The 21,214-nt window shown below is 53.6% G+C and overlaps 7 protein-coding genes across 7 annotated transcripts; 2 read left to right on the top strand and 5 right to left on the bottom strand.

Moving 5' to 3' along the window:
• Nucleotides 1–2,207: 2,207 nt before the first annotated feature.
• On the top strand, nucleotides 2,208–3,541 carry MRS44_008118 (uncharacterized protein; the record flags this gene model as incomplete). The annotated part of the gene is made up of 5 exons (XM_065620786.1): nucleotides 2,208–2,219; nucleotides 2,491–2,880; nucleotides 2,931–2,966; nucleotides 3,014–3,411; nucleotides 3,460–3,541. The coding sequence occupies 5 exons, from the start codon at nucleotides 2,208–2,210 to the stop codon at nucleotides 3,539–3,541; spliced, it is 918 nt and encodes a 305-aa protein (XP_065476858.1).
• Nucleotides 3,542–4,028: 487 nt separating this feature from the next.
• Nucleotides 4,029–5,435, top strand: MRS44_008117 (uncharacterized protein; the record flags this gene model as incomplete). Its single annotated transcript, XM_065620785.1, has 1 exon — nucleotides 4,029–5,435. The coding sequence occupies one exon, from the start codon at nucleotides 4,029–4,031 to the stop codon at nucleotides 5,433–5,435; it is 1,407 nt and encodes a 468-aa protein (XP_065476857.1).
• Nucleotides 5,436–5,834: 399 nt separating this feature from the next.
• Nucleotides 5,835–7,128, bottom strand: MRS44_008116 (uncharacterized protein; the record flags this gene model as incomplete). Its single annotated transcript, XM_046269110.2, has 2 exons — nucleotides 5,835–6,987; nucleotides 7,037–7,128. 2 exons carry the CDS (start codon nucleotides 7,126–7,128, stop codon nucleotides 5,835–5,837), a joined length of 1,245 nt encoding a protein of 414 aa, XP_046133859.2.
• Nucleotides 7,129–7,770: 642 nt separating this feature from the next.
• On the bottom strand, nucleotides 7,771–8,610 carry MRS44_008115 (uncharacterized protein; the record flags this gene model as incomplete). Its single annotated transcript, XM_065620784.1, has 5 exons — nucleotides 7,771–7,827; nucleotides 7,874–8,018; nucleotides 8,066–8,266; nucleotides 8,312–8,529; nucleotides 8,596–8,610. The coding sequence occupies 5 exons, from the start codon at nucleotides 8,608–8,610 to the stop codon at nucleotides 7,771–7,773; spliced, it is 636 nt and encodes a 211-aa protein (XP_065476856.1).
• Nucleotides 8,611–8,962: 352 nt separating this feature from the next.
• On the bottom strand, nucleotides 8,963–9,980 carry MRS44_008114 (uncharacterized protein; the record flags this gene model as incomplete). Its single annotated transcript, XM_046273742.2, has 3 exons — nucleotides 8,963–9,459; nucleotides 9,507–9,810; nucleotides 9,858–9,980. 3 exons carry the CDS (start codon nucleotides 9,978–9,980, stop codon nucleotides 8,963–8,965), a joined length of 924 nt encoding a protein of 307 aa, XP_046133861.2.
• A 1,932-nt stretch (nucleotides 9,981–11,912) lies between these two features.
• On the bottom strand, nucleotides 11,913–16,705 carry MRS44_008113 (uncharacterized protein; the record flags this gene model as incomplete). The annotated part of the gene is made up of 10 exons (XM_065620783.1): nucleotides 11,913–13,544; nucleotides 13,589–13,852; nucleotides 13,899–14,042; nucleotides 14,090–14,584; nucleotides 14,632–15,119; nucleotides 15,235–15,562; nucleotides 15,610–16,051; nucleotides 16,097–16,161; nucleotides 16,318–16,452; nucleotides 16,568–16,705. The coding sequence occupies 10 exons, from the start codon at nucleotides 16,703–16,705 to the stop codon at nucleotides 11,913–11,915; spliced, it is 4,131 nt and encodes a 1,376-aa protein (XP_065476855.1).
• Nucleotides 16,706–19,128: 2,423 nt separating this feature from the next.
• MRS44_008112 (uncharacterized protein) lies at nucleotides 19,129–20,842 on the bottom strand (the record flags this gene model as incomplete). The annotated part of the gene is made up of 3 exons (XM_046269111.2): nucleotides 19,129–20,067; nucleotides 20,125–20,593; nucleotides 20,832–20,842. 3 exons carry the CDS (start codon nucleotides 20,840–20,842, stop codon nucleotides 19,129–19,131), a joined length of 1,419 nt encoding a protein of 472 aa, XP_046133863.2.
• Between the last annotated feature and the right edge of the window lie 372 nt (nucleotides 20,843–21,214).

Here is a 21,214-nt window from a genome sequence, read left to right as displayed (position 1 = left end):
TACACTTGTCTGCAGCTATATGGCATAGCCCGTGAGTGAAGAATGAGTTCCTACTGTGATGACTGTTCCGTCAAAGTCTTATAACATGGTCACAGCAAAAGAGTTGCATGACCTCTCCCCGGAAGGATGTTTCCGTGATGGGAGTAGATTCAAGCTCACAACAGACACGCTACCGCATATACCCACGAGAAACACTCGACTTCTCATACGGTCGACTTACACGCAAGGTATCATCCCCTGTCATGTTGGCTGCGGCTCTTACATCGCTGGGGGCGCGTGCATGAAACTGCCCCATATCTAGGCGCCACGCATTAGTTCCCGGTCCGCTGAGATTCACCTTCCTCGATAGCATACCCAAGATATGCAGGCCGTCTTGGCTTGCAAGGGTGAGGTTGCCCGGCAAGAGAACAGATGTCTTGCTTTTCGGTGCGGGATTTGTAATCTGGAAGACTTCCGTTATTGTCCGAGGGAAGCAGTTCCTTATTGGAGTCTTGAGGGCTATTGCTCTCTCTGAGTGTCATTGAAGGGTGTTGGCGGTGAGCTCCGAGGGCGGTGTACAGCTCGTACGATCCGGATGATAGCAATGTCAGCACCGATATGCCGCAGAATAGTCGTTCTCGAGTAAAGCGTGCTCCTATCTCGGACCTCAGGCCCCTTCCCTTCATTTATCGTGTGCATGTATTGGTTCGTCGCCATTCATGTCAACAAACTTGTTACTCGTGCCATAACTACTCTCCACGATGCCTGTCCATTAACCGTCCCTTTGACTTGGATGTGCCAGGATTCTCCTAAATATTTTTAAAATATCTTTCTGCTTCAAGACGAACTGAAACAAACGTCTCGTCAGCTACATGACCGATGCTCTGGGCACCACGGGGCAGAAGCTTTTTGTCTTAGTCAACTAATCATCACCTCATTGACATGTCTTAAACAAACTTCTCCATGAATTATTATAGGAGTCTGCTGGGCTTCACTATGTCTCTTGAGATGGTCTTCGGCAGTAACTCATATAAAACGGTATTCGGCATCGAGTACTTGTCGATAGGATGGGCTATGAGTTTACACGAGTCACCCACACAGGCATCATGCATGTTCCGAGGGGAGATATGTGCAACCCGAGATCTCTAACTTGACGAACGTGTAACTAAACCACACGACCCTTCCCCAAGTCCGCCGACTCTTCTCATCATGAGCCCTGACGAATGAGTGTGTCGCCGCTGCGGACGCGCACCACCACATGAGGACATGGCCAGTGTTGCCGGTAACCTGCAGGATCTAACACCCGAGGCAAACATGATCAAAGACGCGAGAAGATGAGTGGGCATCAGAAGAGCAAAAAGACAACTGGGAGGTGCCTAACAACATTGAACTATCAAATGGTTGGGGTGCAAAAAGAAGGTCTCAGAGGGAGTCGAACCCTCGCTGGCGGAATCAGAATCCGCAGTCATAACCGTTAGACCATGAAACCAACTGATGACTTCATGGCTGAAAATTGGGGCTTATGACCGTCGCTAGGCCGGCCTCGTAATTCTCAACCGCACGCTACGCTCAGGATTCCGGATTGTTTCTTTCATGATACAGGTCTTACAGGGGCTCTTTAGTTTATATCTGACTGTGTCTTAACATCACTATCCAAGTACGGTAGTAACAGCCTCCGTAATATGCCCAACGCCTGTGGTTGGCCGATTGTGAAATGGGCCCAATTGGACACGGCCTGCTGACAACTTTGAAGCTTTGTGTCAACCCCACAGTTCGCCGTTCCATCAGCCCTATGTCTCTGTTACTCAAGGCCAATCGACGACGCTCGTTGCCGTTGCTTCAACGGGCAGCTTGGCTGACAGTAATAATCGAGTAGAGTTGCACATTCTCGAGCCCCAGAAATATTCCCAATTGTGCTTTTTTCACTATCTCTTTGTGGGGATCTTTGGAATGAGCCTGGTGGAGACGTTCACTCTCTGGACTTGAAGAAATGTTGCTTATCAAGCGAATTCATTATTCGGATTTACGGAATAACAACGAAACAAAGCCAGCTCGAGTCCCCATGGGCAGCTTAGCTCATGGTTATACATTTACATCAAATACTTATTCAGCACAGTTTCCCATCCAAGTCTTGCCTCACCTCCTCCACTCTGGGGAAAGGCCTTGATGTGTGTATCGATATCTTACCGGGCCTCTGTGTGTAGAGTAAAGCCATTCTCAATGCTAAAATGGTAGAAGAGGTATACGATGGACATATCGTGACTCGATTCAGATGGAGATAAAATTCGACAATTAAGAGCACGTCAACCTTACTCGTGTCAATGCCCTGGACGAAACACCAAAGCAGGGGTGGATTGTGGTCCGGATCTACGGAAAAGGGGTTCAAATCAGAGAAACATAGCATATATAATTAAACAAGCCCACAGAAGCTATAAGAATCCCCAATGAGGCTCCAGTGCGGCTGAAAAGTAGAAGAAGGTCTGGATGTCACATTTCCAGCTTCATCTCTAGGGTAACTCAAGCCGAACTCCACCTAGCCGCAAAACCTCTCATTGGACAACCCGACCTCCAACTCTTTGCCATGTCCGACGAGCAGCAGCAGCAGAGAACAACAAGAGCACCGTTTTCCGCTGGCTCCTCATCTTTCTAGTCCCGCTCATTTTCCTCGCCATCTGGAACTTCAAGCCAGACACCACCGTCACAAAAGAAAAAGACAAGATGTCTATCGCCCCGCTCGTCTTCCCCGCGGCGTCTCGCCACACGGCCACCGTCATCTTTATCCATGGTCTGGGCGATACGGGCCATGGATGGGCTTCGGCTGTTGAGAACTGGCGAAGGAGGCAGAGGCTTGATGAGGTCAAGTTCATCTTGCCTCATGCGCCTCAAATTCCCATCAGTGTTGTGAGTTTGGATTGCCTTGGGTTGAGGAGAATTGGAACTGACGGGCTTAGAACATGGGTATGAGAATGCCGGGGTGGTTTGACGTGGTAAGTATCCTCGTTCATCTCAATGATAAGCTTCTTACACCGTGTAGAAGCAGCTTGGTGGCGATGTCAACACCCTCGTCCGTAGCGAGGACACAGAGGGCATCAAGCGAAGCCAGCAGTACTTCCACAACCTGATCCAGGAGGAGATCGACGCCGGCATCCCTTCGGAGCGCATCGTCCTCGGCGGCTTCTCCCAGGGCGGCGCCATGTCCATCCTTTCGGGTCTGACCTGCAAGAGCAAGCTCGGAGGCATCATCGGCATGTCGTCGTGGCTGCTCCTCTCGCAGAGCTTCGCGGGAATGGTGTCGCCCACCGACGCCAACCGACAGACCCCCGTCAAGATGTTCCACGGCGACGCGGACCCCATTGTCAATATTCAGCGGGGCAAGCTGAGCGTCGACCTGCTTAAGGAGCTTGGCTACGATGTGACTTGGAAGGTTTACCCGTAAGTTTGACATCTCATTAGAGCTGTGAGTGTATGCTGACTATCTAGTGGCATGGGTCATTCTGCTTGTCTCGAGGAGCTGGACGAGGTGGAGGCTTTCCTGCGCCAGCAGCTCCCTCCCAAGAACTAGGTGAATGTTTAGACAGCGTTACTTGAAAGTAGACTTAAAGAGATCTTCTAGACAACAGCTAGAAAACCATCAAGAAAAAAGGGTTTAACATGTCAGATGGACCAATCATTCCCCCACTCTTACTGCCGCGTGGCCATAACCCCGTGATGGTACAACCTCTTGATGCTCAATGACGTGCGCCGTCGTCGCCCATGCGCTAGGTAGGACGGACCGCCAAGTGCCCTAGGATTACAGTGGGGTCACCTCCTCCTCCCTCCCGGGCGGACTGGGCTTCTCCAACCGTTCGCCGGCCCCGGCTTCACCTCGTCTCCGAAACCTTCTCCGTCATATGCTCAATTCGATTCTCATCCATTCCCCCCACGCTGTCTCTTTTCCCTCATCATCCTCAAGCTCAGTTACGAGCTATGCTCCTCGCCTCGGTGAGCGCCCGTCCGCCGTCGTCGTCGAGAGGCCTGCGAACCCTCAGGTAAACAAACAACACAAAAACATGGCCTCGGAACAACACTCTCGCCCTGCGTCCCCCACGCCTTCGCAGCTCCCGCCCGTCCCCGGATCTCCCGTATACTCGATCGCGTCCACGGCGAACCCCCTCTCCCAGTTCAGCTTACCGCTGCCCCCGCCTCCGCGACCCGCTCATGCCGTCTTGACCAAAGCCGACCTCGAAAATTCCCAGCAAGCTTATTCGGACCTCCTCTCCTCGGCAAAGGCTTATCGCCTCGCCCTCGCCGCGTTATCTACTGCCGCATCTACCTTTGGATCAGCTCTAGAATCATGCGCAAGGCTCAAGGAGGCTCGCGCAGAGCCTATCGGTCCGTCTGGTGCCAACATGACGGCTAGCTTCACCACAAAGGGCTCCTGTACCGCCGATATGCTCATGTCGGCCTCGGGCGTCCACTACCTCGTCGCGAACCACCAGCAGATCCTCTCCGAGACTGTTTACCGGTCCTTTGAGGTTCCGCTGCTACACGACCTCGACAAATGGCAGACCGTTATCGACGATGAGGAGGAGACGTACAAGCAAAAGATAAGGGCACAAAGCAGGGAGATTAAGCGCCTAGAGAAGGAGGGCCTGAAGCTTCACAAGCAGCGGCGGCGTGACGTCTCGCGTTTCCGAGCCCACCTGGTTGAACTGACGACGAAGCTCGACGGCTTAACAACGCTACACGCAGACCACGCACGCACATTACTGAGGGAAAGTCAAGAAACGAGCGCGAGGATCGTCGACGCCAGCTGCAGCCTCGTGCGCGCAGAGGTGGACATCTTTGAGGGCTTGGCAAGGAAAGGCTGGAGCGGCGGCGGTCTAGACGAACTCCTCGAAAAGGGCCAAGATCTATTCGCGACAGAGGAAGACACGGCAAACCTCAGCGGAAGCAGCGGAGAAACACCAAAGCTCTTCTCCATCCTGCCCCCAAAGAGCATACTCGCCGACACGGGATCCGAGGCGTCCAGGCCGGGCCACGCAAGGAGCGACAGCCTCCTCATGGAAGCCGAGCGATATCAGTCCCTCGCAGCGCTGGCCTCGGATTCGAAGCAGAGCAGCGGAGGCAACGACAGCGACAGTGTCTTTTCGACAGACTTCAACAAGCCCCGGAACGCGAGGCCGTTTTCACCGCAGCCTATCCGCCGCGTGCCGACAGACGTGACGTTTGACTCGCTTTCTGGAAGTGTGCCCTGTGGACTTGAGGATGAGGAACTGCACAGGCCGGAGCTGATGCCTGTTGCAGAGGCAGACGGGGAAGAGGAACGACATGACGGTCAAGAGAACGAGGAGCCTAGAGGGAGGCCACCGACTTCTGATTCAGCAAGGGAAAGGACACGGTCACCGGGTCTCATCACGGATGCCAGCTCTGCAGACGCAGCATGGAGTGGTGACGACACTAAAAGCCCTGGGTGATGATGCTTGGGTTGGACCTGTCTACTTTCGGGAGTTATCTGCTAGGGCGTTTGTGTGGGTATTGTATTTTGCAAGACATTCTCTTCACGGAGGGCTGGCTGGGACCGGCAATAGATTTGCATGGGTACTTGTTCTCGTTGGTTGGTTGATATGATAGTGTTGTACAAACATTATGCGGATTTCTTGATCTCTATGCCTATGCCTCCCAAAGTAGGCCATTCAGAACCAGATATGGCCCATCCATTCATTCCCACACGCCTGACGCCATGACCGTAATACGCCTTGGCCAATGATTAACCTTTATCCTTCATACACTGCAGCAATGTTGCTGCTGCTGCTCTTGCTCTTGCTTCTGCTGCGTCGACGGATTTTGCGCTTCCAAAACCAACATGTGATCTCCTAGTCATCCTTGTCGGCGTTGAGCACATCACCACTGAACAGTCCAAATGTGGCATCCAGCCACCAGATGAGCTTCCAGTACAAACTCGCACGGGTCCAGTCGAATTCGCCTGTCTCGGTACGGGGAACCTCGTTACCAATCATGCTACCGCCGAACCACTTGACAAAGGGAATGGCATTGACCAAGCGCTGCATGACCGTCTGCTGAGGAAGAAGTGCCTGTTCAGCGGGGAGAAGGGTGGCACGGCGGGCGGTAGGGATCCGACGACAGAAGGCACTATCTTCATCTTGGATCTCGACTGGCTCGATGCCTGTGGTGGTGCTTTGGGGTAGCGGTTCGGTAACAGTTGCGGTCGACTGGCTGATGGTTCCCGTGTCCATGGTGAGGCTTGATGTTTGCGAGTGAGGAGGAGAAAGGTCGAGGAGACGGCTGTTGAACGAAGTGGGCATTCCGCTGAAGCTCTTGGTCCTAGGAGTAGGAGCAGGCACGCTCTGAGATCGCGAAAGGTCGGGGACAACGTTGTCAACATCGGGGCAAGCTTCGTCCTTGGCAGGGGGGTGTCCTCGGTAAGGCTCAGCATACACCAAGTGTCCCAGTATCCTCTGAGGGCTGGCATAGATGGCCGTCTCGCCAGCCTCGCTACTTCCAAATGTGACCTTGACCCAATGCTCTCCACCATCTGCCCGGTTCACCAGCGCTCGCTCATCCGCGGTCAAGGTCCGGCGTCGCGTGAAGGCAGGGTCTCGGAGCTCAGACTTGTACCGGCGCTGAGTCGCAGGGGGCTCGCGGGGGTAATCTTCGAGGATGGTACCAGCCAGCCCCTCGTATCGCGAGATGGCAGCATACTGCTGGGTGGACGATCGGTAACCGCGGAGGATAATCTCGACGGGGGTAGACGTGACGGGTCGTTGGGCGGCTGCCTCCTCCTGCATCATACCGCTGTTCTTACGCTGGACGGCAGGCGCGGGAGCGGCAGCGGCCTGGTTGTTAACCCAGTCGCCAAAGAGCTTGTCTGCGGCGGCGAGGGTGGGATTCTCGCGGCTTCGGGCGGGTGTCCCTGTTCGTGATCGAGAACGGCGAGTAGATTTGCCAAACGAGCCAGACTCGGCGACGGTGCGGCGAGAGCGAGTGCTTCCCTGAGGGCCATCTTGCCTAGATGAAATGTTAGCTCTGGGAGGAAGAAGATAACGAAAGGCCGTACTGGTTGAAATACATGGCGTAGGGCCGCTTGATGCCATCGTCGCCAATGTAGCATTCGTCGTCGGGGACGTTGTGAAGGATGAGAGGAGCCATGATGGGAGAAGGTGCTCGCCGAGCCGTAGATGACGCAAGGAGATGGAGGTCGACGATGAGAGAGGATCGGTGGTTGGCGAGATGAAGAGTGTCAATGTTCACATGCGATGGCCCCCAAGTTGAGTTCTCCAAGTTGACTTGACTTTTTGGCGGGAACCAATTTTGGCAGTTGCACAGCAACCACTGAGGTTAGGCCGTTTAGGTAGGAGCCACCGACCATGTGGGGACAAGTTTCTCCGCGTTCCGCTGGAGCTTCAGATACGAGACGCCCCTTGCTGAAAGCAGCTTTTTCTACTTCAATTTCATTGTTTTTGCTAAAAAGGAGAAAAAATCATTATCCTTTCCGGGGAATATCCCTTGCGAAAGAAGATGGCCGGTTTGGTCGCCAAGAGAAGTGTGGAGCCAAAATTGTGAATCGCATCGCGTTAATCAAGGACTTCCATGTAATGCTATCACCCTGGGTATATCAATCTGCTCTAACAAAGGCAATATCATGCAAAAAGGCTATAGAAAGAGGCAAGAAAGGAACAAGAGCGGCCCATAATGGTAAAAGAGAAATCTTGACTTTCAAAATGAGAATGAACCTCAACGTTGCAAGCATCGCATTTAAATCCAAAGCAAAAATGGGCATCATGGTTGCTGTCAGTGCTGATCCTCTCTTCCATCGAGCCAGCTCGTGCAATGGATGCATCGCGCAGACTATGTTTATTAGTTACGAACTCACTTCAAAGAATGGTACTCTCACCTTTTCGTTGATCCTTTGTCTGCAGTACTTGCACTTCTTGGTGTGCTTGATGATGGGCTCAGTCGACGCGAGCTGGTACAGGTGTGCAAGGCCATATAGCGAGAGGCCGAGCATGGCAAATGATATGACCTGGCTGATAAACGACCTGGTGCTGTTAGTCTCTGGGCAAGCCATAATGAGCACATTTCTCACCCATAGGCCATGACAACGGCGCCGTCATCTTGCGCCTGATGCAGCGTGTTGTATCCCGTCGACGAGTCAAAGTTGGGTCCAGGCTTCAGCACCGCAAACTTCTCCTCCATGTTCTTGTTGAGCGGGAGAATGATGGATATGGGCGGCATGAGCACATCACTGACAAACGACTTGACCAAGTCTGTGAAGGCAGCGGCGAGACTATCACGGTCAGCGTTGAAGCCTGCACACCGGGAGCTCACTCACATTAGACCAAAGGCAATTTGGAGGATGTTGCCTTGAAAGGCAAAGTCGACAAAGCCGTCCCAGAAGCGACGGACCCTTCGATGCCCGCGGTCGAGCAGCGAGTCCGACTCCCCTGAGCCGGACTCTTCATCGTGGAAGCCGCCGGGCATTGTCTGGTAGCCGGTAGGGCGAGATGTTCCCGAGAGTCGAGGCAGGTTGAGGCGAGAAGCGACAAACATCTGTTGTGAAGTAGAGTCTAGACGAGTTTTGAAGTCAAATCAAGTTTGCCATATCATGACGCATACAAACAAGTTGTGCATGTTGGTGGTTGGTGTGGCACGACAGTTGGATGCCTGTCACTTTATTCGAGGGCGGCGGTGACGTCACAAGCACTATTCAGGGGTCTACCAAGGCGATCTCTAAACATTGCACGCATGACACAGAGAAAAATCACTTGGAGCCAATTTGGATAGACCAGCTATCTTATTACTATTTGATATTTACTAGTTGTTCGTACGCCAGTTGCGTGGCTGTGTGTATATGTGTAAGTCATAAAAGGAGGGAACCATTCTTCAACCCCTTAGCAAGTAAAACACTCTGGTATCATAGCCGCCACCCCAAAACCGATTTTTTACCAAGGAAAGTATGAATCATTCTAGTCGTCAAGAATCTTTAGTAGCTGCCCTTGCGAGGAGTCCACTGGCGCTTTCTCTCGCGTCGCATGAGGCAGAGGTGTGTCGCCCAGTAGACTGTTGCGGCGATCATGAGCCCGGAAGATGCCCAGGTTAAGGCGAGGAACTTTGTGCCAAGAGATGCGGAGATTCCAACATCATCGCCAACATCGTTGATCTTGTCGACGCCCTTGTCGCCAGCGACCGTCACGAGAATGCTGCCTACTGTAAGACACAGCGCTGCGAGACTGGCGAGGCCGAGGTTGGCTGCGTTGACACCACGTCGCGAAAAGAGGAAGAAGGCTGCGAGACTGCCTAGCATAGCAAGACCCGAGAAGCCCACGCCGAGGACGTAAAGCACAAACAGGGCGAGCAGGGCCGAGTTGAGCATGTCGATCGAGTCCTGGATGTCATCGGGCCAGTTGATATCGGTCAAGCTGAGCTGGAAGGGACCAACTTGAAGCTGGTGGTCGAGGAGCTCGGTAAGGTTGAAGCGTTCTAAAAAGGTCAGCATACTTCCCAACGTTGCATCTCGAGCAACTCACTCTCAGGGGCCGAGTTGGTACAGTTGGTAACGTTGAACCCAGCACCCGGGCTCGTGGCATTGGGCTTAAAGTCTCCGTCGCAGGTCGACATGACATGGATAGAGTACCACTCGGAAACACCAAGCCTATCGGCCAACTCATCCGCGACCTCGCCGGTAATGTCGTTGATCTCTTCCTTGACCTTTTCCTTGGCTTTGTTCCACTTGTCCTTGACACTGCCGAAGAAGCTGTCGTCGTCTTCCTCGTTGGTGGAGGCGTCGCTGCTGGTATCGATCAAGTTTTGGCCGATCATTGAGGTGTTGAGCTGGACTTGTTAATAAAAAAACATACATGAGTACAATCTCAACTTACCCGTGCGACAGCATACTCTTCCATAAAGCCTTCATTATGACCAGCAAAGAGGCACAGGATGGAGAGGATAAAGGCCACCAAGGATAACACCAAGGGGAAAAAGACAAAAAACCTCGACAACATGGTGTAATCCGTGTCTCCTATCACAAGCGTTCCTAGTCGAATATTCTCAAAGTATACAGCAAAAAAGGGAATGTCCAGAAAGGAATATCAACAGAACCATGTCCCTTTTGGGAGGTGCGGGTGCCCTATATAGGCATCCCTCCCACATCATGATGCAACATGATTCACAGTCAAAGAACCACCGCCATCCAAGCAAACGAAAAACCCAGCCGCCAGAGAATCAGAACCGGGTTTGACCCAGGTGAGCGCATCGCCCTGCAAATCATGGCCAGAAACAAAGGCCATTTCCACACGCGGCATACGTCCTGGCCAATCGTGGGCCGCCGCGGATCCAAGGCGCTTGCGTCATGATCGGGGAGCAGTTTGTTCGCAGGCGGCTGGGAAAACCGGTTCTTTGGCTTGCCGGTGGAGAAGACCCCTGAAGGCTTGCTGTCAGCCACTCGAGCCACCCACCGACGACGCGTGTGAAACGGGGCGGCGAGAGAGTTTCTTTGTTAGTAAGTTCGGCACCATCCTCGTGTTTCTATCTTTGTTCGCTCAGAGAGGCCTCATCTCGTGTTTGAACATCCTTTGTGGGTTTAGTGGACCTTTTCCCGCTTCAGGTGTTGGACCCTGGATTTGAGTTAAGCATAATCGACAGATTATGTTGTCCCGACAAGGTTTGTTCGCTACGTGGCAATTCTGGGCTTGAGACGAGGCTTGGCTGTGCATTGAATCAGTAGCACAACCGCTAATGCAACTAATGACGAACAATGCACACTGAGCTCTTGACAACAGCCGTCAAGGGCCTCTGCTAACCTTCACATCACAGATGGATGAATGCCTTCCAGTCTCGCCCTTCCTTGTTAGCCTGACTGACTGCCTGCCACCTCCAACCAAGAGCGGGTCATCCGCTCAATCACCCAGTCGGCTTCCGTAGCTCAGTTGGTTAGAGCGTCGTACTAATACTTCAGTTTACACTGTAATATCGGTGATGCGAAGGTCTCAGGTTCAAGCCCTGGCGGGAGCAATCCCATACGCCTTCTGGGTGCTTTCTTTTTGCATTTTTGAGTCCTTAATGACCGAGTTGTGCTTTGGTGATATCCTGGGCTTGGTGTTGATTGAAACTGATGCTGTCACGTGGCGACCGTTGTACCTCAGGCAACCTTTACCATGAAGACAGCTTGAAGATTGCCAAATTAGGCAAGCAATCACATCATGACCACCTACCTCTTTTTTGCTTGCTCTTAGGTAAACCGTTAGCCTAAAGTGTCTGGGTCGACGGGAGTGGCGTCGCATTTGCAGTAACTTAGCCACTGCCGAGGAGCGGCAAACTCCTGGAGGCCATCATGACCACCAAGACCATCTTTGAGTGGAAAGTCGAGATATCTCTCGGCCTTGGTCCAGTCTCTGGTTTTGGTTCTTTGATAAGCCCGGCCTCAAGACCTTGTAAAAAGAAATGTCGGCTGCTCATTGTTCTCGTCAACTAGCTGAACAAAGACCAGAGCATCTTGATTCTTAGTCTTTGAGATACGTACTACTACTATAAACGTGTCGAGGCAATGGCCATGAGCACCGATATTCATCCATAAAGACACCCTGCTCTGTGAATTCCCCTTCCAACGGAGAGAGAAATCACTGGCGGTGGGAAGATACTTCCTCCATTTCCTCAAAATGTCTATGAGAAGTTAATGCCTTGGATCGGTTACATGGTGTGGTTGGGTTAGACATGTATTCACCCTTGAGCTAGTAAAAGACAAAATAAACAGGCATCTAGAATAGCAAGAATTGCTTCGTATTGATCTTTTGCGTTTGTACTCCTGTATCGCTGCCCCCCTTGTGTTATCGCGTCTATCATGACATCCTCTTCATCACCCCTTCTGTCATGTCTTCTCATGTATAAAATCATGTATCTTCATGCCTCTCTCATCTCATGCTCATTCCTCCTGTCCATCAAGGCCACTTGATCTCACCTGGCACTCGGCTCCGTCTCTTACCCACGGCGCCCGACGCCCCTGATAGACCGGCTGGCGGTGGCATGCCTCCGTCTCGGCTGCCTGGTGCGCGACCCACGTTCTCCTTGTTGCTCATGCTGCTCTCGCTGCGGACCACCATAGGAATATCGCCTCGTGATCCGATGGCAGAGCTGTTGCCGTTGCCGCTGACTCCCACCGCTGATCGTGAGCCGCTGCCGCCGGCTAGAGATGTTCGCGGGAGCCGGCTCTTGCCCGCGGCGCCAAATTCGCCGCTGATACGTCGGGGAATCCCCGTAGGACCGTCTCTGCTCCGCGGCCGGTATAGCATACCCTCTCGTTCCACCGCCGCTGAGCGTCGCGGGCTCGCTGCTACTTCTATGTAGGCATTGCCCGCAAGGCTGGCGCGGCTTCTATGAGTTGGTGTTTGCGGAACCGACATGGAAGAGTGCAGCCCAGGGGGCGTGTAGCTCGTATTACGTCGCGATCCCCGACGTGATGAGGTCGAACTTGGTACAGAACTCGGTACGTTCTCGTGAGGTCTTCCACTGCCCTCGATATTCGACTTGACCAGCTCCGAAGCCAGGTTCCGCACCAGGACAGCCGAGTCCTTCTCTGATAAGGTCTGAATTGCAGCCATGAGAGACCGCACTTGGGAGCTGTTGAGTGACCGTGTTCCATCACCGCTGCCCAATCCTGGCTCGCAAGCGTCCACAATAGTCCTCACCAGCCTGAGGAGGTTCAGCCGCACAACAGCCTTCTTGTGTCCCAGGCGCTGCGCAATACCCGCAAACATCTCGGGCTTCGCCAGTGACGCCGCAACTGACGGGCTCAGGCGCAGCAGCTTGAGCAACGGCTCCAGAAGGTTCGAATCGAAGGCGTTGAGCCTATTTGTGCCAAAGCAGCTGACAATGGCGCGTGTGAAGCTGCCCTCGACCAGGTGGCTCTCCACGTTGGCCGTCTCCTCCTGCAGCCAAATCAAGATGGCGTCAAGCGCCGTGACCTGCCAGTACTGATCCGTAAGTAGTGACACGTAAAAGTCGAGACCCTTGTTCTGCCATAGGTATCTCCGCCCCTTTGATCCCGAATGTGCCATGTCGCAGAGGATCGGAAGAGCAAACTCTTTCGGTGGGCGGTCGGTCTGCATGATACGTAGAAGCAGCGGGATAATACCACCAACAGCAGCATCCTCCTGGCGTTCCTTGCTCAGACGACAGAGGTTGAACAAGGTGTTGAGGACCTGGTTGGAGATCTCTCGGAAATGGGTCTGACCCTTCTTCATGCTGTAGCTGAGAAGATCAATCAGGAACTCGATAGCGTCAGCCGAGTGCAGCGATTCGATGGTTGTCGAAAGCATCGAGAGATTCTTGATGAACTTGAGCATCGTGATTTGGTGGATGGGCGTCATGCGGCGTAGATCCTTCAGGACGCTCTTCAGCACCTGCCGATCTGCCACTACCTCCTTGACGTAGTTCTCCGCCTGGCTGAAGAGATAGAAAATGTTGACAATTCGTCCCTCAATGAGCTCGCCCAGCTCGTCTTCGCCCTCCTCGTCGAGGACCCTGTGTAGAACCAGGGCCATGGATAAAGAATCTTGCTTCGTGAAAAGATTCTGCAAAAGTCGTTCTTAGGTGTTGGGCCTTGGAGCTCAAAAACGTTCCAGATTCCGTTGACTCCAATAAGGACCAAGTCTCTCGTAACATCGTAATCTTCATCGAGAAACTCGACCAGGACGTTAAGACCACCTGCGGATACAAACATCTGGAGTGTTAGTGTAGAGGTCTGGTACATCTGACGAACAAAGGCAGCCGCCTCGAGACGGATCTCGTCAGAGTATTGCCGTGCAGCAAACTTGGTAATGATGGGAATTCCACCGACGAAGCAGAGGTTTTCTTGAATTTCCACGTCATCCAGGATAATCTTGGGAGGTTAGCTAGACTCCTGACGTGGGTGATTATAGACTTACTGCATTGACAACCTTGAGCAGCTGTAATATCATGTACTGTCTGCTCTTGACTGTACATGGCTCTAGGATCTCAAGAATGGGCAGCAATCCGTGAGCGCTGATAATCAAGTTCTTCACCTCGCTGTTCTCCCAGAGCAAGGCAAGCTACACATTATTAGTAAATCCTCATTCAAAAGGTTGTCGAGACTTACAAGGTCCTCGGAGAACTCAGCCAGGGCGTCCTCGCCCTCTGTCGTCTTCAACGATCTCACCAACCCCTCGACCTTCTCTGCTAACCTGGCGTGTCGATCCCTGGCAATGTTTGCCTCCAAGTCCATCTCGTCCCACCCTGGGTCCATCGACGCAAACGGATCGTCCTCATCCTCGTCGTCTCCTAACCAGGAGTTGCTCGACACGCGTGACATGAGCATCAATCCACCATCCTCAGAACCTCTCTCGCTCTCCTCTTTTTCGGCTATCGAGTCTTCGGGGCCGAAAATGTCGCTAAAATCTTCGTCGTCGTCCTCTGCGAATTTCTGAATCTCTATCGACGACCGAGTGCGTCGCATAGGTCGATCGGGAAGCACGGATGGCCGAGAGCTGGGCTTCTTCTTGATACTACTCCCAACGGGATCCTGCATTGATCTCGGTAGGGTCGTGAGGTCTGATGGATGGAATAGTTGTGGTGCATCGCTCTGCCGTGAGCCCTGCGAAATTGTGAGCCTGATAGTTCATCATGATACGTACAACATACTCTTCGTACAGCTTGATTCACCTTGTGGGTGAATACACTATCATTATCCACAAATAGGTCTGAAAAGTCCTCAACGCTGTGCTCGCGATACACAACGTCTGGTCTCGATGGGAGCTCAAACTTGTTAAAGTGTGATTTCGTAGGCGATCTGGTCCGGCCTGAGGCTACGGCCCTGCTCGAGCTCGACTTGTTCCGGCTGTGCGATTTGGGCTCTGGGGTCTTGGTGGTCTTCTTCGGTAGAGGCCGGATCGTCTGCTCCTGAGGATCATTGTCCTGCCAGTGATTCGGGCCCTTTATCGTCATGAGTTCTCCCTCAAAGTCGTCGTCGTAGGCGCTGCTGTCGTTTCTTCCATCATTCACCGAGGCAAACGCCTTGAGGCGGTCGCTGGACAAGAGGCCGCCAAAATTATCCTGAGGCTTGAGATGGGGTAGCTGCAGCGCACTCGGTGAGATGGCTGTAGCAAAGTCGTCATCCCAATTGTCGTCATCTGCGTATATTGATGTCAGTCCCTGGAGGGAGCTTGAACGGATTCGGTCGACCGAGGACGCCAAATGCCCGGTTGCGGTTTAAGGCGACCAGATCGCCGAGGGATTTGCACATACCAGCAAGTTCAGGCTTACTGAAAGCTTCAGCGCCAGGTCGCGGTTTGGGGAGAGTCAAAGAACTCTTGGCGGGCGTTCCACCGAGGAACCGTGTCGAGGGGCCTGATTCGGAGCCAGTAGAGGCTCGGAGCGATGACTCGGATGACTTGAGCGCCTTGTTCCACTGCTTGACCTCCTCGACAGCGTCGCTGAAATTGGCTGGTGCTTTTGATACGGGTGCTTCGGTTCGACGACAGCCTGTGATCCAAGCATGGCGGAGCAATTTGCGGGCTGTTACACGAAGATTTGGGTCTTTCTGAAAACACTGCATCAGAAAGTCTCGGGCGGCCTGAATCAAGTCAGCAAAGGGCGACCGGGACAATTGGGTGAACCAACCGCCGAGATTCCTTCAGGTAGAGGGGGATGGTCGTCGTTCACGATGGCAAATAGCGCAGGCATGGCGGCGAGGTTGTGATATGGGGGTTTGCCTTGAAGGAGCTCGATGACGGTGCAACCGACACTCCAGATATCAGAGGCAGAGCTCGCTCCAGACAGTTGGATGATCTCAGGGGCCATCCAGTAGGGGGTGCCGACAACTTGCGCCTCCTTGTCCTGTCCACCAGCTAGAGTGCTGGTGGAAACTCCAAAATCTGCGAGTTTGACTGTTCCATCTTTGGTGGTGAGAATGTTGGCGCCCTTGATGTCTCTGTGGATAACGCCCTGGTCGTGGAGATACTGAAGTCCCTGTAGGACTTGGGTCATGTAGACACCAACGAGATTCTCGGGGAATTTGCCATAAGCCTTGCAGATCGAGTGCAGGGAACCATTTTCGCAGTACCTAGTTGGTCAGCCAGGCATTTTGAAGATCCATGGGAATTCGTACTCGAGAATAATATTAAGGGCGTCAACAGACTTGACGTATCCAATATACTTGACAATATTGTCGTGCTGTGGTGGTTAGAAGTTATATCGCCTGCAGGGGAAGCTTCTTACATGAAGATTCTTGAGCAAATTAATTTCACTCTAATCGTCGCTCTGTCAGCATCTCGGTTCCAGGCAACCCCATAAGCTCTGGTTATTTGACTTATCCAGGAACAAACCCACCTCGATCATGCGCAGTTCACTCTTGGGCAGATCCGCGAGTTTGATCTGCTTGACAGCAACCGCCTCGCCGTTACCCCAGTTGAAAGCCTTGTATACGGATCCAAAAGCGCCCTTCCCGAGGCATTCACCTAAGCGCTGCACGCAGATATAACGTTAGCACTTTGGCACAACTCTCCCTGAACCTAAACCCTTGCTTCCTCCTCTCGTCCTACAAAAAAGTTTGGCGCGGAAGCTTGGAGAGTGTACGCACGTAGTCCTTGAGCCCCGGATCCTGCAGGGCTGAGCTCTCGCGGTGCTTCTCCTTGCGAGAGGGCGTGCCGGGCATTGGTCGCTCGCGGCTGGCCACGGCGGCGCGGCCATTGGCGTGGAACTGCCGCTCGGGCAGCATCTCTCGGGCACGCTCTCACTGCGTGAGGCTCGGTTATAGCGACGGCCAGCTGAGAATCCGCCTCCTCGGGACGAGCAGAGACGGGCGACGAGGAAGAGAACCGGGTTTCTGTGTCAAGACGGAGATCTCATTCCCGGCAAAGATCGAGGCAGGGGAGGGCGAAGAGCGGTAACGGTTCGTTTCTACATGCGAAGTCGAGATTGAGATCGTCTTTGGACCGCTCAGTAACTTCGGCCGCTCGTTGAGGAGGTCGTGCGGTTCGCAGGATCGTCGAGGTCGTCAACGTGATCGAGTCAAGGGTTGTCGGAGGGGAGACGAGAGAGAGAGCAGAGGTTCGTTTCGTTTCGTGCGGCCGCTAAAACGAGAGACGGGTTGGGCTACGCACAGAGGCCCAGGGAGCAAGGAGGGGATCAGACGGTCAAGTTTGCAAGAGAGGAGAGAAGAATGAGTGACAACTGGGCAGAAATTCGGCTCGACTGGACCAAAAGATTGATCCCCAATCATGGACCTGCGCTCGCTTGAGGTGTTGTTTCTCGCAACCCAACCTACGCCGGGCCCGGGTACCCGTACCTGAGGTCCCTGCCTGCTGGCCTCCGCCGAGTGGACGGGCGTGGACGCTGCCTGTAACTCCAGCGCTGTTCAGCGCCCTGCAGAGGGATGGCCCGCTACTGGGCCGCAGGTCCCGATACCTACAGGGCTGTCTCCCGGCACTGGGCGGTGCGGGCTGTTCCCCACTGGCTCATCGCCCGCGCATGGTGGATGGCCCCCCGGTTCTCCACAGTGAGGTGAGGTGAGGTGGCTCTCTGCTGGTGACACCCAACAGCAGCAACCACGCCGACAACGAAGCAATCCATCCATACCTGGGGGAACGGCAGGCTGCAGATCTCTATCGTGATCATGATGGCTCATATCTCAAGCCTTACAAACCAGTCTCTTTCTTCGACAATGCTATGGCTTTCCGTTGAAACAGCCCAAGTTCATGCCATGCCATGCCATGTCATGTAATGCAATGCATTCACTCACAACTCTCACCCAACCTTGCTTACCCAACTCCTTGTAAGGCTGTCCGTCCGAAAGGGCAGCATGTCCCGCTCATCCTCATTGGGCGACGCTCCTAATCAAAGTGTCGCAGAATTTCCTAGACATCTCCATCGCTCTCGAGTAAGGTAAGCCATCCCCCGGAACTACAACGACGGGTTACGACATTGGTGCGCCTCTCACCGCCGGCAGGATGGAAGGACAATCAAAAAAGAAAGTGGCCGAGGGATTTCATGTGTGCCTTGATCAGTCGTCATGCGCACAATGTACTCACTCTTGACACCCGGCTTATTCTCTTTCAGCCAGCTCCTGCGACGCCTCAACTACTAGTTACGGCCAGGATGACTTGTAAGCGAACGACCAACAACGCCAACTCTCGGGCAAACCGCAGTGACACTTCCCTGCTCGCAACGCAAACGATACCGATCTATCATCGACTACCGCCCCTAGCCTCGGGCCACTAATGCGTCTCATCCCGGCATGTACGACAGACTTGGGGGGGCTGCGAACCTCCGATCTGGAGTGCATCGCCGCGGCCATGCCAACTCGAGAAATGCGCTTATTACCTCTCTTTTCTTCACACCATGTCGAATGCCCCCTTGTCCGCAGCTGGTCAAGGATATTTCAGTGCCGATCGATTTCGAGTCGCGGGGGAGACTCGTTGTAAGCAGTAACCAACGCGTTCAGGCTATCCCCTGATCAAAGCGCAATTACTCTTGGCCAGCCTGACGTGACGCTGGCATGACGATGTCTCGCACCCCCTCCGTAGACGACCAGGGGATACATACTCGTCAATGCGGCAGGGCATCCTCGTTTCGTCCTTGCCGCGTCTTACCAATCGGTTGGTAACTATGTACGCGCGGATGCCCTCAAGAGCCCTGGCACCCTCGACGGTCAACTGTACCAAGGACCGGAGAAACCCTCGCATCTTGGCACCTTACACCCTCGTATTTCTCATCTGTATCCAGCAGTTATCGCGACCAACAGCACGCAGCCGTTCCGAAGACAAGGTACACCAAGCCACCATCGTTTTGCATCTGCCAGGGCCTGTCTACAGATGAGGGTCCAGGCACATGCATGACGCCGCAAATATATCCAAAACCCCCTCACAATAAGCCTAGCAGTCAAAGCACCCAGCGTGATCGACATGTCTGGCTCATGATATTGAATTGTAGCGTGGGCGAGTTTCCGCACGACAGCTAAATAAAAGCACCCGCAATTATACAGAATTGACTCGAACACCCGTTAACCGTTGACCGTCCCAGTATACTCAGACATCTAAACCTCCGACACTCCGACGCTTCCTCGCTGTTGTTTCCCTGACACATTGAGCACCCCGCCAGTTTTGATCCGTTATAAAATACAAAGCAAATGTGCCCGCTCGCTCATTCAGGCCCATCTCCTGGCAAGTTTCGACTGAGGCCTGCCTCGGCCCACCACTCATCTGGTATATCTTCACGGCGTGCCAGACTTCGAACAATGCGCTGCATTCCCATCCAGTCGTCATCTCCAACAATTGTGTTGTTTCCCGATGTTGTTGAGCCCTCGCGAGTGACCCCCCATCGCTCCAAAACTTGCTCGTCATCCGAGTTTCCCACGGATAATTGTCCTACCCAACCATGGCGAGGACGTTGATGAGCAAGAGGCAATGGACCATCCAGTTCAGCTGTGTTTCCCGTCGCATCCTCCCCACTGGGCAAAGGACCGTCCGGTGATCGTCGCCGCCGAGTGACCGAGGGTTCGGAGTTGACTGCCCCACTACCCCGGCTGATAGGCCCGTCGACCGGTCCATCCAAGTTGTAATCGGGCACTCGGACCCGAACACGTCGCAACGCATCCCGGCGACGACGGATTAGCGCAAAGTCGGGATGCTCGTAATCAGGCGATTCTGTGTCCGAGTTTTCGCAGCCTGATTCACAAGCCTGGTCAACCGACGTGTCGTGGGGCGGGTCCGGAGCAGTCAGAGGTGTGCTTGACGATGCGCCAGCACTCTGCGATGCAACAGTCGATGCAAAAGATGAGCCCGCGCTGGGCGGTTGAGGGTCGGGCGTGAGGGTAGTCAAAAGCGTGTCCCACACCTCAGGGCTGAGGCTTCTGTCGCGATCACCAAGTCCGTCAACACCTCGGTTTGGTTGCGAGGTTGCGTTGCGTCGACGCTCAGTCATTTCAAGCCTAGCCATTGCGCGGTTTCGGAACTCGGCTCGTCGGCGTCTTCTCTCTTGTTCGGCGCTTGATGAGCGAGTAGTGGTAGGTGGCTGTTGAACGGGAGGGGGAGGCCCTCGTAGAGGTCCATCTTCATCCTGCTGAAAGCTAACCGGACCAACCTGAAGAGTATGTTAGTGATGATGCTCAACTAGCAAGAGCAAAGGCCAGCAACTGACAATTCGAGACCGATTGTATCGCGGCAGAGTTTCAAATGTCCACCATCCAAGATCGACCTGCTCGTCTGGCTGCTCATTGGTCGTTCCGGGTGCAGGCCAGTTATCCCTGAACAGAGAGGTGAGTTGTTCCTCCAGGGTGTTTCTTCGGCGATCTTCAGGCCTCCCCGACGGGCCATCGCGAAATCGCACCGAGTCTGGGACATTGGGACCCGTCATGGCATCGACATCAGGACCAATCCTCGACACCAAATGGCTCTCCCTCAAGGGGCTAGGTCGCCATCTCGCCATGAAGTCTCGTTCTCTGCGCTCGCTATCGCGAATGGAGATGTGACGGCGCAATGCAGCGCGGCGCTCGCGATATTCGGCAGCACGTCCATGGCGACGAATTCCAGAACGGTTTGGTGACGTAGCTCTGCTCTTGTCTGAAGCTTTAGGTGGGAGATCTGACTCGACAGGGGCGATAAACAATCTGTAGATCCAATAAATCAGTACATGTCCAAAAGTCAATCTTGACTCGGCGACACAAAGTTGAAATGCACCAATGCCCTCGTAGTTTAATGCAACAGCAAGGCAGATTCACGGTCGGAGCACGATCTATGTTGCGCCGGCTTGCGAAGCGATAGCGAAAGATGGATCGACCGGGGATCACTGCGTTGGCGCGATGGCAACGAGAGGCATCCAAGAAAAAAAAACAAGGCTGCGCTTACGGGAGACCCATGGCTGTAGGAGCGAAAGCAGTGGAAATAAAGCTAAAAGCGAGCGACAAGAAAAAGAGGCCGAAAAATAATCAACACTTTAACAAATGCAAAATGCCAAAATGTTCAAATGTTGGCCTGAAGAAAGATGAAAGATGGTTGATGACGGCGCTGCCTAGAGCCGGAAGCGTGAAGCGTGAAGCGGGCGGGTAATTAACCGGTGGAGAGGATGAAAGAATGGAGTCCGAGACGGTCCAGCAAAGGGGCGCGGGGGGTAGAGATTCATTCGAGAAGAAGTGACGAAATGGAGTAGCCAATCAGGCGGTGGCGAGGCTTGAAGTCTGAGGTGGTCGCGCGCGTGCGCGTTGAGTGAAGCGTGTCTCGCGTGATCAGGG

This window comes from Fusarium solani (assembly GCF_023522795.1).
Source record: "Fusarium solani strain SB1 chromosome Unknown bctg00000004, whole genome shotgun sequence".
In the NCBI taxonomy this organism is placed as follows: domain Eukaryota; kingdom Fungi; phylum Ascomycota; class Sordariomycetes; order Hypocreales; family Nectriaceae; genus Fusarium; species Fusarium solani.
This window is presented reverse-complemented; position numbering and strand designations above follow the sequence as displayed.